This window comes from Carcharodon carcharias, chromosome 1 (genome assembly GCF_017639515.1).
Source record: "Carcharodon carcharias isolate sCarCar2 chromosome 1, sCarCar2.pri, whole genome shotgun sequence".
Classification (NCBI taxonomy): Eukaryota; Metazoa; Chordata; class Chondrichthyes; order Lamniformes; family Lamnidae; genus Carcharodon; species Carcharodon carcharias.
This window is the reverse complement of record NC_054467.1, coordinates 123,156,497-123,171,801: the sequence shown is the minus strand read 5'-3', so window position 1 is coordinate 123,171,801 and position 15,305 is coordinate 123,156,497. Positions and strand designations below refer to the sequence as shown.

Sequence of the window (15,305 nt, the reverse complement as noted above, 5' to 3'; positions counted from 1 at the left end):
TGTCACCAGACTGTGGTTGCAATCGAAAAACAATTATTTTAACTCCCAACCATTTCCAATTCACCTGCCCTTGGGGATTAAAATTCTCCCAGAATTAGTCAGATAGTAATTGTTATCTTGAGAAATATATATCCAATCCATTAGTTTGTTTCTGTTCAAATATAATGCCACTTTATATCAAAACTGGCAATTAGCATATCAATTACCACAGTAGATTTTAGATTATTTATTTTGGTTTGTACCAAATAGACCAAGTTTAACATTGTACATCTATTGAAAACTAAAGGCAATAAAGTAATTTTAACCTAACCAGGACATTTCAATGCATTGTTTAAAACTGAGCAGAATATAAAACATGCAGCCAATCTGATCATACCAGATTTCCACTAGGCTGTTTAGGTTAAAATTAACCCCTTGGATTTGAGAGATGACAAATTTATATTACTGTATGTAAAACTCAAATGGATCTATTACATGTATTGATAATTTGTTCTAATTCTGGAAAAGTAACTCTTGAGAGAGATTTTTCTTTAGTTCACTAGTGTTAAAAACATTTTGGTGAGTGTACAGGTGCCTTCATGTTCACATCAGCATTTTCACTTATAGTAACAAATAAAATAAAATATAACAATATACATCTATATAGGATTGTTCACAGAGAATAAATGGACACTGAGTGGGAGGAGAAGAAAAGGCAAAGAAGCAGAACATAAAGGGTGAGGAGAAAACCTTTTTGAGGTTTTTATAAAACGGAGGGAGAAGGTAAAGGGGAGCGATTTGGACAGAGTCACTGAGGGAATGGGCATGATGGTGAATGAGTGCTGGCCACTGGTAAACCAAGGTGGGTGAGGAACAAGTGGCAGACCAGTTGGGCTGAGACTAGAAGACCTACAGGTCAGCATAACGGTCTTGAAGTTTATTCCTAAGGGCATAGTGAGCCAGTGGAGCCTTGCAAGGACTGAGGCGAAGAACAAATGTGTCTTTGTATGGACAGTGCCATTCTGAATGAGCTAGAATTTGTGGAATGTGGAAACAAGTGAGCTGTAAGGTAATATTGACTTGGTTTAGAATTTAGGCTGCAATTGGGAGAGTTAGGAGAAGAGCCAACTATATTGTAATGGATAGAAGTAGCTAATTTGTGAATATAGGATATACATAAGAAACCTGAACCTATGCTTTCACTATTTTGTAACCAAAGGGAATAGCAATGAAGAGAATGAGTGTAGGAAAAAGTCTCATTATTATAACCCTTACGTTAATTCTTTTCTCAGTATTAATCTTATCTGAGTTATCTTATTATTACTATCAGACTTGTGTGACTCTAAAATTATAGCATTTTTGAAAATCTTACAAAGAAAATGTATGCAAATATAATGTTTACTGCCAGACAACTGCATCCTAATTTTTCAATGATCCAGTCAGTTCTCTAATAAACGGTAAACTTAAGTAAATTACAACAATGACATAAAAATGCCCAGACTGTAGATAAAATATCTTCAGGTGCCTGTAAAAATAATCATCACCCCAAAAATATTTTCATTGTGCTTTGTGGTTGTTAACATTGATCTGTGTATTGTAATCATTCCCTTTCATGTCATTCTCAACCATCAATGCTTTGAAGTTATGTTACCGAAACACATTTAAAAAACATATTGTCAGAAGAAAAGCTTGACCTTAATTCTAAAGGGCATCTTTGACATTCTTTTATCTCATGCAAAATTAAAATTCTGCATATTATTATTGCCTGCTTTTCTTTTTGTCTGACTGAGCAAAGCTCGTAATGTCAGAAACTGTTAGTGTCCTGATCGGATCTTTAAGATAAAAGTGATTTTATTTTACAATTCTTCCTCTGAACTAAATGATAAAATCCTCTTGTTTTATCCATTCTTTTGTGAACAGTTTACGAAAGGCTGTAAAATTAATTGTATTTTAAAAATTATTTTTATTCTTATGTGTGAATGTATAAATGATCTTTGTTACTCACGATACTGGATGGGAAAATACAATTGGAAGTCTTGTTCTTTATGTAACAAAGAGAATGATGGTAATAACGTTCCTGGGCCATAACCGAGATGACAGGCAAAATGGTAGCAGCCTGATATCAGAAAACCAGCATAAGATTACTGCAGTTTCTAAACCATGCAGAACTTCCAGTAAGCAAAACTTAATCAGAATTACCTGGAAAAACTCAGCAGGTCTGGCAACATCGGCGGAGAAGAAAAGAGTTGACGTTTCGAGTCCTCATGACCCTTTGACAGAACTTGAGTTCGAGTCCAAGAAAGAGTTGAAATATAAGCTGGTTTAAGGTGTGTGTGTGGGGGGCGAAGAGAGAGAGAGGTGGAGTGGGGGTGTGGTTGTAGGGACAAACAAGCAGTGATAGAAGCAGATCATCAAAAGATGTCAACAACAATAATACAAAAGAACACAGGTGTTAAAGTTGGTGATATTATCTAAACGAATGTGCTAATTAAGAATGGATGGTAGGGCACTCAAGGTATAGATCTAGTGGGGGTGGGGAGAGCATAAAAGATGTAAAAAAAAAAAAATAATTTTTTTTTTTTATAATGGAAATAGGTGGGAAAAGGAAAATATATATAATTTATTGGAAAAAAAAGAAAAGGAAGGGGGAAACAGAAAGCGGGTGGGGATGGGGGAGGGAGCTCACGACCTAAAGTTGTTGAATTCAATATTCAGTCCGGATGGCTGTAAAGTGCCTAGTCGGGAGATGAGGTGTTGTTCCTCCAGTTTGCGTTGGGCTTCACTGGAACAATGCAGCAAGCCAAGGACAGACATGTGGGCAAGAGAGCAGGGTGGAGTGTTAAAATGGCAAGTGACAGGGAGGTTTGGGTCATTCTTGCGGACAGACCGCAGGTGTTCTGCAAAGCGGTCGCCCAGTTTACGTTTGGTCTCTCCAATGTAGAGGAGACCACATTGGGAGCAACGAATGCAGTAGACTAAGTTGGGGGAAATGCAAGTGAAATGCTGCTTCACTTGAAAGGAGTGTTTGGGTCCTTGGACGGTGAGGAGAGGGGAAGTGAAGGGGCAGGTATTGCATCTTTTGCGTGGGCGTGGGGTGGTGCCATAGGAGGGGGTTGAGGAGTAGGGGGTGATGGAGGAGTGGACCAGGGTGTCCCGGAGGGAGCGATCCCCACAGAATGCCGATTGGGGGGGGGGGGTGAAGGGAAGATGTGTTTGGTGGTGGCATCATGCTGGAGTTGGTGGAAATGGCGGAGGATGATCCTTTGAATGCGGAGGCTGGTGGGGTGATAAGTGAGGACAAGGGGGACCCTATCATGTTTCTGGGAGGGAGGAGAAGGCATGAGGGCGGATGTGCGGGAGATGGGCCGGACACGGTTGAGGGCCCTGTCAACGACCGTGGGTGGAAAACCTCGGTTAAGGAAGAAGGAGGACATGTCAGAGGAACTGTTTTTGAAGGTAGCATCATCGGAACAGATGTGACGGAGGCGAAGGAACTGAGAGAATGGGATGGAGTCCTTACAGGAAGCGGGGTGTGAGGAGCTGTAGTCGAGATAGCTGTGGGAGTCGGTGGGTTTGTAATGGATATTGGTGGACAGTCTATCACCAGAGATTGAGACAGAGAGGTCAAGGAAGGGAAGGGAAGTGTCAGAGATGGACCACGTGAAAATGATGGAGGAGTGGAGATTGGAAGCAAAATTAATAAATTTTTCCCAAGTCCTGACGAGAGCATGAAGCGGCACCGAAGTAATCATCGATGTACCGGAGAAAGAGTTGTGGAAGGGGGCCGGAGTAGGACTGGAACAAGGAATGTTCCACATACCCCATAAAGAGACAGGCATAGCTGGGGCCCATGCGGGTACCCATAGCCACACCTTTTATTTGGAGGAAGTGAGAGGAGTTGAAGGAGAAATTGTTCAGCGTGAGAACAAGTTCAGCCAGACGGAGGAGAGTAGTGGTGGATGGGGATTGTTCGGGCCTCTGTTCGAGGAAGAAGCTAAGGGCCCTCAGACCATCCTTGTGGGGGATGGAGGTGTAGAGGGATTGGACGTCCATGGTGAAGAGGAGGCGGTTGGGGCCAGGGAACTGGAAATTGTTGATGTGACGTAAGGTGTCAGAGGAATCACGGATGTAGGTGGGAAGGGACTGGACAAGGGGAGAGAGAAGGGAGTCAAGATAACGAGAAATGAGTTCTGTGGGGCAGGAGCAAGCTGAGACGATCGGTCTACCGGGGCAGTTCTGTTTGTGGATTTTGGGTAGGAGATAGAAGTGGGCCGTCCGAGGTTGGGCGACTATCAGGTTCCCACAGCTTCCAACCTGATAGTCGCCCAACCTCGGACGGCCCACTTCTATCTCCTACCCAAAATCCACAAACAGAACTGCCCCGGTAGACCGATCGTCTCAGTTTGCTCCTGCCCCACAGAACTCATTTCTCGTTATCTTGACTCCCTTCTCTCTCCCCTTGTCCAGTCCCTTCCCACCTACATCCGTGATTCCTCTGACACCTTACGTCACATCAACAATTTCCAGTTCCCTGGCCCCAACCGCTTCCTCTTCACCATGGACGTCCAATCCCTCTACACCTCCATCCCCCACAAGGATGGTCTGAGGGCCCTTAGCTTCTTCCTCGAACAGAGGCCCGAACAATCCCCATCCACCACTACTCTCCTCCGTCTGGCTGAACTTGTTCTCACGCTGAACAATTTCTCCTTCAACTCCTCTCACTTGCTCCAAATAAAAGGTGTGGCTATGGGTACCCGCATGGGCCCCAGCTATGCCTGTCTCTTTATGGGGTATGTGGAACATTCTTTGTTCCAGTCCTACTCCGGCCCCCTTCCACAACTCTTTCTCCGGTACATCGATGATTACTTCGGTGCCGCTTCATGCTCTCGTCGGGACTTGGAAAAATTTATTAATTTTGCTTCCAATCTCCACTCCTCCATCATTTTCACGTGGTCCATCTCTGACACTTCCCTTCCCTTCCTTGACCTCTCTGTCTCAATCTCTGGTGATAGACTGTCCACCAATATCCATTACAAACCCACCGACTCCCACAGCTATCTCGACTACAGCTCCTCACACCCCGCTTCCTGTAAGGACTCCATCCCATTCTCTCAGTTCCTTCGCCTCCGTCGCATCTGTTCCGATGATGCTACCTTCAAAAACAGTTCCTCTGACATGTCCTCCTTCTTCCTTAACCGAGGTTTTCCACCCACGGTCGTTGACAGGGCCCTCAACCGTGTCCGGCCCATCTCCCGCACATCCGCCCTCATGCCTTCTCCTCCCTCCCAGAAACATGATAGGGTCCCCCTTGTCCTCACTTATCACCCCACCAGCCTCCGCATTCAAAGGATCATCCTCCGCCATTTCCACCAACTCCAGCATGATGCCACCACCAAACACATCTTCCCTTCACCCCCCCCCCCATCGGCATTCCGTGGGGATCGCTCCCTCCGGGACACCCTGGTCCACTCCTCCATCACCCCCTACTCCTCAACCCCCTCCTATGGCACCACCCCATGCCCACACAAAAGATGCAATACCTGCCCCTTCACATCCTCTCTCCTCACCGTCCAAGGACCCAAACACTCCTTTCAAGTGAAGCAGCATTTCACTTGCATTTCCCCCAACTTAGTCTACTGCATTCGTTGCTCCCAATGTGGTCTCCTCTACATTGGAGAGACCAAACGTAAACTGGGCAACCGCTTTGCAGAACACGTGCGGTCTGTCCGCAAGAATAACCCAAACCTCCCTGTCGCTTGCCATTTTAACACTCCACCCTGCTCTCTTGCCCACATGTCTGTCCTTGGCTTGCTGCATTGTTCCAGTGAAGCCCAACGCAAACTGGAGGAACAACACCTCATCTTCCGACTAGGGACTTTACAGCCATCCGGACTGAATATTGAATTCAACAACTTTAGGTCATGAGCTCCCTCCCCCATCCCCACCCCCTTTCTGTTTCCCCCTTCCTTTTCTTTTTTTTCCAATAAATTATATAGATTTTCCTTTTCCCACCTATTTCCATTATAAAAAGAGAAAAAGAAAACAAAATATTTATTTATTTATTTTATTATTTTTTTTTTACATCTTTTATGCTCTCCCCACCCCCACTAGAGCTATACCTTGAGTGCCCTACCATCCATTCTTAATTAGCACATTCGTTTAGATAATATCACCAACTTTAACTTTAACACCTATGTGTTCTTTTGTATTACTGTTGTTGACATCTTTTGATGATCTGCTTCTATCACTGCTTGTTTGTCCCTACAACCACACCCCCACTCCACCTCTCTCTCTCTCTCCACCCCCACACACACACCTTAAACCAGCTTATATTTCAACTCTTTCTTGGACTCGAACTCAAGTTCTGTCGAAGGGTCATTAGGACTCGAAACATCAACTCTTTTATTCTCCGCCGATGCTGCCAGACCTGCTGAGTTTTTCCAGGTAATTCTGTTTTTGTTTTTGTTTTGGATTTCCAGCATCCGCAGTTTTTTTTGTTTTTAGCAAAACTTAATGATCTTTTATTACCTTGCCACAGGAATTGTAAGGAGGGTGGAGATAACATTAAAATGGTGAAGACAATTATGTTCTCACTATAGGGAGCTCTTAATGATTCGGAACATATAAGCTAAGTTCATTAGGGTGATATGCATGCATTAATGATCAGTTTAAAAAAAAATACTGTTTTTATTTGCAGAATTTGTGCTGCACCAGATTTTGCCATATGAGTCTATATCTGTGAACACGTTCTCTTTTAAAAATGATGTATATGTAGCAATTGCCCAGCCGAATGTGGGAAATTGCAGAGTGCTCGAATGGAACTATATTGAGAAGAATTTTAGAAGTTACGACAATATAACTGGTATGTATGAATATAACTAAATATATTTGTGTATTATTTTCATTATTTTTTAAAGATGAATCCCTGGTAATATTGTCACATCCTACATGCATGACACAATGTTGTCTGGTACTCAGCCATACAAACAGGGAACAAAGGAAGGAAGGAAGAAGCATTTATATGTTCCCTTGTGACACCTCTTGGAAATATACCAAAACATGCTATGAATACTTTTTCTAGTTTTGATAGGTGGGCTCAGAGTTGATCCCTGCTGTTGGCTGAGTTATTGACCTTAGCTGAGACACCAATGAGCACCACACACCTGGGGCAACTAGCACCAGTTAGGGAAAAAAACAGCCAGTGTCTCAGGTCCTGAATTCTACCCATCCTAGTTGGAAAATGTATTACATGAAAATCAGATGACAACAGGATTGGGTTTGGCCTTCTGACATTTGGGGCTGAATTTCCTGGGGGACCTATTGCTCACCCCTCCGTTGCAAGAGTTTTCTGGCAGCTGATGCAACTAAAAGAAGCCCTCCTCACAGCCATAATACACGCCCAGCAGGGTAAACGAGCAGAGAATGGGACTCCTGCCTCTCAGTGGGAGGAAGTCCTTCCCCCTGAGAGCTGTCAGCCAATCAGATTGGCCAGCAGTTCTAGCAGTCCCTACAGCAGCAGAACTCAACCACCGGCACTGCTGGGAGAACAAATAGCCGCATGAGGAAGATTGATGGCATCAGGAGATCAGGAATGAGGTAAGTCCTGGGCTTTTAGGGTGGGAAGAAATCTGGCAACTTAGGGGTGCGAGGGAAGTGGGGTGGGGGGCGGGTGATTTGGAGGCCAGGTAGGGAGGAACAAAGGGGGCTAACAACTTAGAGGGAGTTGCCCCCGATGCACACAGGGCACCCCCCCCCCAAAAAAAAACACATCCTCTTTCTTTCCTGCTTTTTATGGCATGAGCAGCATATTATTTGGATCAATTGGCTTGGTAACAATTCAATTGACCCTTAATTATTTGTTTAAAACTGGCAGGCGAGCTGCCCATTTTGGCGCCTGCTCACTTACCGTATTATGGGGGACAGCTTGGGAGTGATGGGCTTGCCGCCCCTTGAATATTATGTGCCTTCCCTGCCAATGATACACCCAACAAGGGGCTGTAAAATCCAGCTGTTGGTGTCTGGAGCCGCACATGAAGAATGGCCATGCTGGTGAGGTAAAAAGGGGATTCTAATGTCCATTGCACTTAGCTTCAAAATGGATTGCCACCTTCAGGAGGGGAGGGGCTAGAGTAATATTGATGATGTCTTACTTCAGTTCAGTTTATTTAAGTGTTTGAATACAAGGTGCTGATTCAGTTTGCTGGGATGGCATAGCTGATGCTTTTGTGCAGACTTCTATAAATTATAAACCAGTGATGTGACTTTCTGCACCAGTATAATCAATCTTTTCCTTGCTGGCTACCTATTATAAAAGTCAGCGATGTGCTTCTTATAGCAGCACATCCAATGCATAGGATTTATTATGTCATCTTTGCATTATTTATCTGTGACTCAGCCAGCAAAACTGTGGCTGTGGAGTAGGAATGGCTTTAGGACTATTTCAATATGCTTAAGTTTTTAAGAATAAATAATTAAACACAAAGATTATGAACCAAGAATTTATATCAGTAGCAATCCAAACATGGGAAGGAATTCTAACCCCGAAAACAGGTGGATTTGGGTTGGATAGGAAGTTAAAATTTAAAAATTTCAAACCCTAAACCCAACCTGCCTCAAACTTCTGAGGTGGGACGAGAGATCAGGAAACCAGCCTGCTTTTATCAGATGGGTCTTTCGTTTAAGTAATTTGATGATGCTGCACATCTAAGTTGTAATCTGTATTACAGCTTTAATATTGGCTGGCTGGCAGCAAGGAAATGAGGACTGAAGGATGAAACAGCAATTTTCAGCAATGCTTGTGGGCCTGGAGGAGCAGGAGTGTTTCATCCCAGCCCACCAGGCTACCTTGTTAAGCTGCCCAAAGATCGGCACCCCCTCCTCCCACAACCACGATCCAATGAAACCTGTGCTCTCAACCTCTGATCTCTCCTGCCACCCCGGAATCTTCTTCCTCCCTTAATCTCTCTGGCTATTGATCTCCCCCTGCATCCTCTCCCCACTCTGCCTACAGAATGGTGCCACGGGCCTCGCTATCTGGCGGGCTACAGCAGGGAAACAGATTCCAAAAGTAATGGTAAAGCAAAATACTTCAAATGCGGGAAATCTGAAAGAAAAGCAGAAAATGCTGGAAACACTGTTGAAGCACCACAGACCTGATTGACTCAAATTCTTTCTCTGCGGACACTGCCAGACCTGCTGAATATTTCCAGCATTTTTTGTTTTTATTCCAAAGTGGTAATCAGGCCCTGTTAAGGACTGGAGGGGGTTTAATTTAGAACATCCCTGATTTCTCACTCACTAGCCATCCATAAAGAGAAAGGTGTTTATGATTTTTGATTTCCCCTTTATAAGTGGTGGCATATTTTTCCCTACCCTTCAGTTTTGGAGTGATCCAATCCTTTACTAATAAATCCACAGCAAACTCGAGATAGGGTAAAATAAGAGGGGTAGTTTATGGTGCACACACACAAAATGCAGGAAGGGGTTTCGCAGCATCACCCTTTTTTCATTCATACAAAAAAGAGGGTTAAGGAAAGAAAGGTATTCAGGATAAAGGCCACAATTAAAAATAAGAATTAATCTTTCATGTGAGTCCAGAATCAAAGTCCAATGAGGAATTCTTTCACAGAGGTCAGCTGGCTGAAGACGGGTGGTGTAGGATTCAGCTTTCTGGTGGTATTGATGCCCCAAGATGAAGTAGGCTTGCAGAGTTCGAATCAGTTCTGTAGGCGATAGTGCAAAATCTTCAACAGAATCAGGTTAGATGGGGGCCAGTTGTCCAGCCTGGCAAGAGCTTGCTTCTGTGTGGCCTGCCAGTTGGATGTTAAATAGCAGACTGAAGATAAAACCCAAAAGCTGAATAATTAAAGAAATTCAAACAGCTCAAGTGACAGGGTGGTCTTGGGTTAAGCTATTCATCTAACAAGGCCCCTTACTAAAATCCATTGCATTTTGAGCAGGAAACCACAGAACCATTAGCACAATGTTGGAGATGAGGAGCTACAAATAGCTCTGGCTTTGTCCATAGCTGGCTGAAGCAGATGTTTCATCTGCTAACTTTTTGTGTTGTCTTGGCTGGAATGTTTATACAATGCAAGGAGTGTTACATTCCAAAGGTGTGAGGTATTAGCCTTTGTCCATTTATAAACTGCTCAGAAACTTCCAGAATTATCATCATGTGTTCATTTTATCAGTCCAGCCATTTGTCCATTTAAAAAAAAAACAGAATTTAAGTTGGAGAATATGGAAGAGAAACAAATTTATTTTAGATTTTTTTGTGCCATCTTGGTAGGACAGGCCCTGTCGCTAAGTTAAACAAAGCCTGAGGAAAACTTGTTCTCCTGGGTTTCCTGACCGCTAAGCCTGACTGAGTTAATATCAGAGCCATCCTTCCATATAAATGGAAGCCTAAATAAGTCTCATCAAACAAACAAGAAATTAATGATTTTATTAGTTATTAAAGAAAGGATTTCCAAATTTCTAAATGTACAAGAAAATATACTAGTGGAAAATCAATTATTTTCCTGACCTGATCAGAGAGATTTCAGTGTTTCTAATAGAGGAACTTCTCTAGGTGAATTAAACTAGTATCAACAGGGAAGAATGCTAAAGGAATGTGATTAGTAGAACTACTTAATTTATTGCCGTTACCAGTAGTTCTAAGTAACAGGAAAATACAGGATGACATTTCAGATTCCAGGTTTTATCCTCTAATGCAGAGCTGCTAACAAGAGTGCAATGACTCCTGAAGATTGTGATGACTTCCAATATTAGCAATCCAAGTCATTTTAGCCTTTCTGGTTCCACATTCCCTATAGTATATGTTTGCGGAAAATAATTATAAACTAATGGAGGCATGTTGATTACTACAAATATTTTTTTTTCTCTACTGTATTATTTATATTTTGCACCCATTCTTAGTACATTCCACCTCTTTTGGAGATTCTTGCATTACATTGCTATTCGGTACCTCTGAGAGTGAAGATGTGACTGAGTCTCATGCCTCAATCAGTGGCATTTTTAATTGGTTGCTGGAGGTGCAAAAGTGGTGGATGCAATATACTCACAAGGATTATTAATATGGATTCCTCATATTATTTGATGCAGAGGCCTACCTTGATGTTCCTAGTACAACAAAAATATGAACCTCAAGTGCTCTGAGTACAGAAGTGTGCACGAAGTTTGTTATAGCCTACAATTTTATGTTAATGAAGGCTCCTTCCCATGATGTAAACAGGATCCAAGAGCATACAGGTCAACTTAGGAAATGTGCAAAAGTTGACCAACAGCTTCAACAATTTGACAAAACTCTCCAAATAATGCATGAACAGACTGAACATGTGAAAAAGAAATGTTTCACACACTTTGTAACCTAAACAGTAGAGTGTCCCGGGGTTCAATTAATTAGTTCCTTGTAAGTGCGAATACAGGTCAATAAAGCCATTAAAAAATGCAACATTATTTTAGGATTAATAATTGAGATTTCCTGCAGTCCACTCAGGTTACCTTTACTTCCTAGAAAGGCACCAGGAAGATCAGAAATGATGGTAATGGCCTTTGTCCCCCAGTGGAGGAACAAGACCTCTCTCCTTCCAATGTAGCACCTATTTGCCTTCTTTTGTAAGTCTCATTCTCTGCTAATTTGCTGATCTTTGGGGCTCTTCTGCCAACCACCTCTTCTGGTGAAACAGTAATGCTCTGATGGTAGCATTGTTGGAATTTTGCAGCCAGACACTAGCAGGATCCATCTTAGTAGCATGAACCTTACCTGGAGATCACTGTGCATCACGAATGACAGCTGACCCAGGGAAATGGGTTGGGGTTACAATTGGGCCAGCTTTAAAGGAGAAGGGGAAGGCTCATGCTTCCAGAATTTCACCTGAAGAGGAAACCTCCCCTGTGTGTGTATAATGTGTGTCCTTATTTCCATTTGTGTCTCACTATGCCTGATAGGTGTTAGTAATCAGATAGTCAATAAAATAGATTATCTAATTAGATAATTAGAGGTTATTTACTTCAAACTTCAGCGAACATTTTTTGAAAATGACCTAAAATACGATGAGGAAAGCATCGCTTCTCTCTGATCTATAACCATGTTCTCTCCCCTCCCTAACTCCATCACCACCTCCTCCTCCAGCTCAGCAACCCTTGAATGATCTCCATGTTCCTCCAATGCAGATTCCTTGTGCATTCCCAATTTTCATTGTTCCCACACTGGTGGTTTTTCCTTCAGATTGTCGTGGTTATTAATCTCTGGAATTCTCTCCCTAAACCCCTCTGTCTCTCTATGTCTCCTTCCTCCTTTAGCTTACCTATAAAATATACCCCTTTGAGTTTTTAGTCACATGTTCTAATATCACTTTATATTACTTGGTGTCAAATTTGTTACTGTGAAGGGCCTTGGGATGTTTTGCTGCATTAAAAGCATACATAACTGCAATTCGTTGTTGTACTGAGTACTCTTTTCTACCCCTCTCTCTCTCTCTCCCTGCCTTATATGATCATACAGCCTCTTTATTTAAAAATGCCTTTTTTGTGACAGGTGTTCATCTACACATGACCTTCAGAGTTATTGAGGTGTTTGGATTTGTGGGTGTAAGGCTTTATCAAATGAATAAAATGTGAAATAACAACATTGTGCTACTTTTACAGGTGAGTCGATAATTGGATGTAAAGCAGTAACAATTGAAGAGCAAATCTTTGTTATAGTTGCACAACTCTTTGGTGATTCTGCCATTTACAAATATGATGAGAGCTGGACCAAATTTGTGAAATTTCAAGAGATCAAAGTTTCAAAAATTTCAAAGCCAAATGATATTGAGGCATTCCAAATTGATAACGAATGGTTCTTTATTATAGTAGACAGTTCAAAAGCTGGGTTATCAACAATATATAAATGGAGTGGCAAAGGATTCTATTCCTATCAGACTCTGCATGAATGGTTCAGGGACACAGACTCAGAGTATGTCAATATTGATGGGAAATCATGTTTAATATTAACAAGTCGGTCACAAGATCCAGCCATCTTTGAATGGAACAAAAAAACAAAGCAGTTTGTTCAAAAAAGTGCAATGAAACATATGGAGGATGTTATTGCTGTGAAAAGTTTCAGAATTAAAAATGACCTGTTCATCTGCCTGACAAGATTTATTGGAGATTCTAAAATAATGAAATGGAATACAACACAGTTTATTGAAGTGCAAGATATTCCTTCACGAGGATCAATGATACTGCAACCATTTTCATTCAAGGATCGCCACTATTTGGTTGTAGGAAGTGACTACACTTTCTCTCAGATTTATATTTGGGATAGTCAAAAGAAATCCTTCACAAAATTTGAGGAAATGTATGTACAAGCCCCTCGATCTTTCACTCCTGTATCTACAGATCGAATGGATTTTTTATTTGCTGCAAGTTTTAAAGGCAGCACTCAAATTTTTGAGCATGCAATTGTTGATTTGAGTCTGTAACTTGATAAAAAGCTACTGAGTCAGAATAGAAGGTGAGTTAGATTGCTATTGAATATTTAGAACTGTAAGAAGAGGAAGCTAGAATAAATATAAAGTATTAAATTACAGATGTACAATCAGAAGAAAAACAGAACGACAAAAACTGAACAATGAGGCAGTATTTTTCTTTCTGTGCCTGATGACTTCCTTTCTAGGAGAAGCTAAAGCACGAGATGGGTCATTACTTTCCATGATATTTGGCAAGGATGCAGTTACATTGACTGTCTTCCTCTAAATTGCCAAACTCAGAGATATTTATTGATTAGGTAAAAAAGGTATTTATTGATTGTAACAAAATAATTTTAAAAATGTGCAATCCTTTTACTGTCAGTACATTACCTGCAGTACCAACAGCATTTATGAAATGAGCTCTTGTTCATTATTAACAGATATCTTATGTTTAGGATATGCATATTACAATTCTAACATGTAATGTTAGTTAAGCAGTAAATGTCAAAGTTTTATGTAATCCTATACTGTACAGCAAAATAAAATATTCTTCCTGAATTAACACTCTGCTAACTGTGCTCACATATTGGCAGCACACATAAATACCACTCACACAACCCATTTAGATAGGCATGTTTTGCTGGTTGCATTGGCTATATTTTTTGAGTAATTACCACTGCTGAAATATGTTCATCATAAAGTATGTGTGATACATTTTACCTTCTAATTTAGCTTGGCAAAATAAACTGGCCAGGTAAGGTGGAAATTTACTGAGCAGCAGAATGGCAGTGGTGCGAGATTCCTAAGGGGTGCTAGCTTTCATCATCAGAATAAAGCTGTGTTTATTTGTGCTGCAACACTAGGGGGAGCACTTGCTACAAATGTGCAGATGGAATGTAAGGACCAGCATTTCATAGATATGGGAAGACACCGTGGACCTCTTAAAAATGGCGAGTGGGACCTGGATGTGGAAGTTCTGCCCCCGTTTCTGACAGATTCAAATTTTGTCAGAAGGGGGTGGGGTGTGATTCACACAAGCAGGAAACTCAAACTCAGCAGGACATTTAAAATTGGTGCTATATCAAACAAATCCTTTTTCTGGTTGCATTGGCTATATTTTTAAAATTTGGGTAATTTCCACTGCTGAACTATGTTCATCATAAAGCATATGTGATACATTTCACCTACTAATTTAGCTTGGCAAAATAAACCCTGTTTTGGCTGTTCTAGGGGCCATAACCTGCAGTGTGGGAATTATAAATAACGCCCTTGAAGGTTGATAAGGTCAGTTTAAGTGTCATGATCTGAAGCTTTTTTTTCAATCCCCCATTCTTTAAAATTGAAAAAAATGCTCTGCTGGATGCTTTAAGAAAACACTCTGCTGGACTGCAATGAATGACCGGCCATCTAGTGTAAGCTAGAAAATGTTATCAACTGTTAATATAATTTCATTTGAGCTGTTTGTTAACATTTCCCAAGGGCTATTATGCTTCGCTGAGTTTCAAAAGCTACAGTTATCTCTGAGTTCAGAGTTTGATTGATAGTTTAAAAAGACTATTAAAGGATTAGCTGTCTTTAATGCTGAATCTGAATAAAAGTTTGTTTTTATAAGAGATTAACCACTTGAGAAATTTTAAAACTTCGTTCATGGGTTGTGGGTTTCATTGGCTGGGCCAGCATTCATTGCCCGTCCCTAATTGCCCTTGAGAAGGTGGTGGTGAGCAGCCTTCTTCAACCTGTGATCTAGGTATACCCACGGTGCTGTTAGGAAGGAAGTTCCAGGATTTTGACACAACGACAGTGAAGTCAGGACAGTGAGTGATTTGGAGGGGAACTTCCAGATAATGGTGTTCCCATCTATCTGCTGCA

The 15,305-nt window shown here is 41.6% G+C and overlaps 1 protein-coding gene across 1 annotated transcript in view; it reads left to right on the top strand.

Annotated features, from left to right (window-relative positions):
* The window catches only part of lgi2a (leucine-rich repeat LGI family, member 2a), an 87,966-nt gene extending 74,518 nt beyond the window's left edge, over positions 1-13,448 (top strand). The window contains exons 7-8 of the mRNA XM_041182672.1: positions 6,677-6,841; positions 12,631-13,448. Of these exons, the coding sequence (XP_041038606.1) occupies positions 6,677-6,841; positions 12,631-13,448 (983 nt within the window). The remainder of the gene's footprint in view (positions 1-6,676; positions 6,842-12,630) is intronic.
* The last annotated feature ends 1,857 nt before the right edge of the window (positions 13,449-15,305 follow it).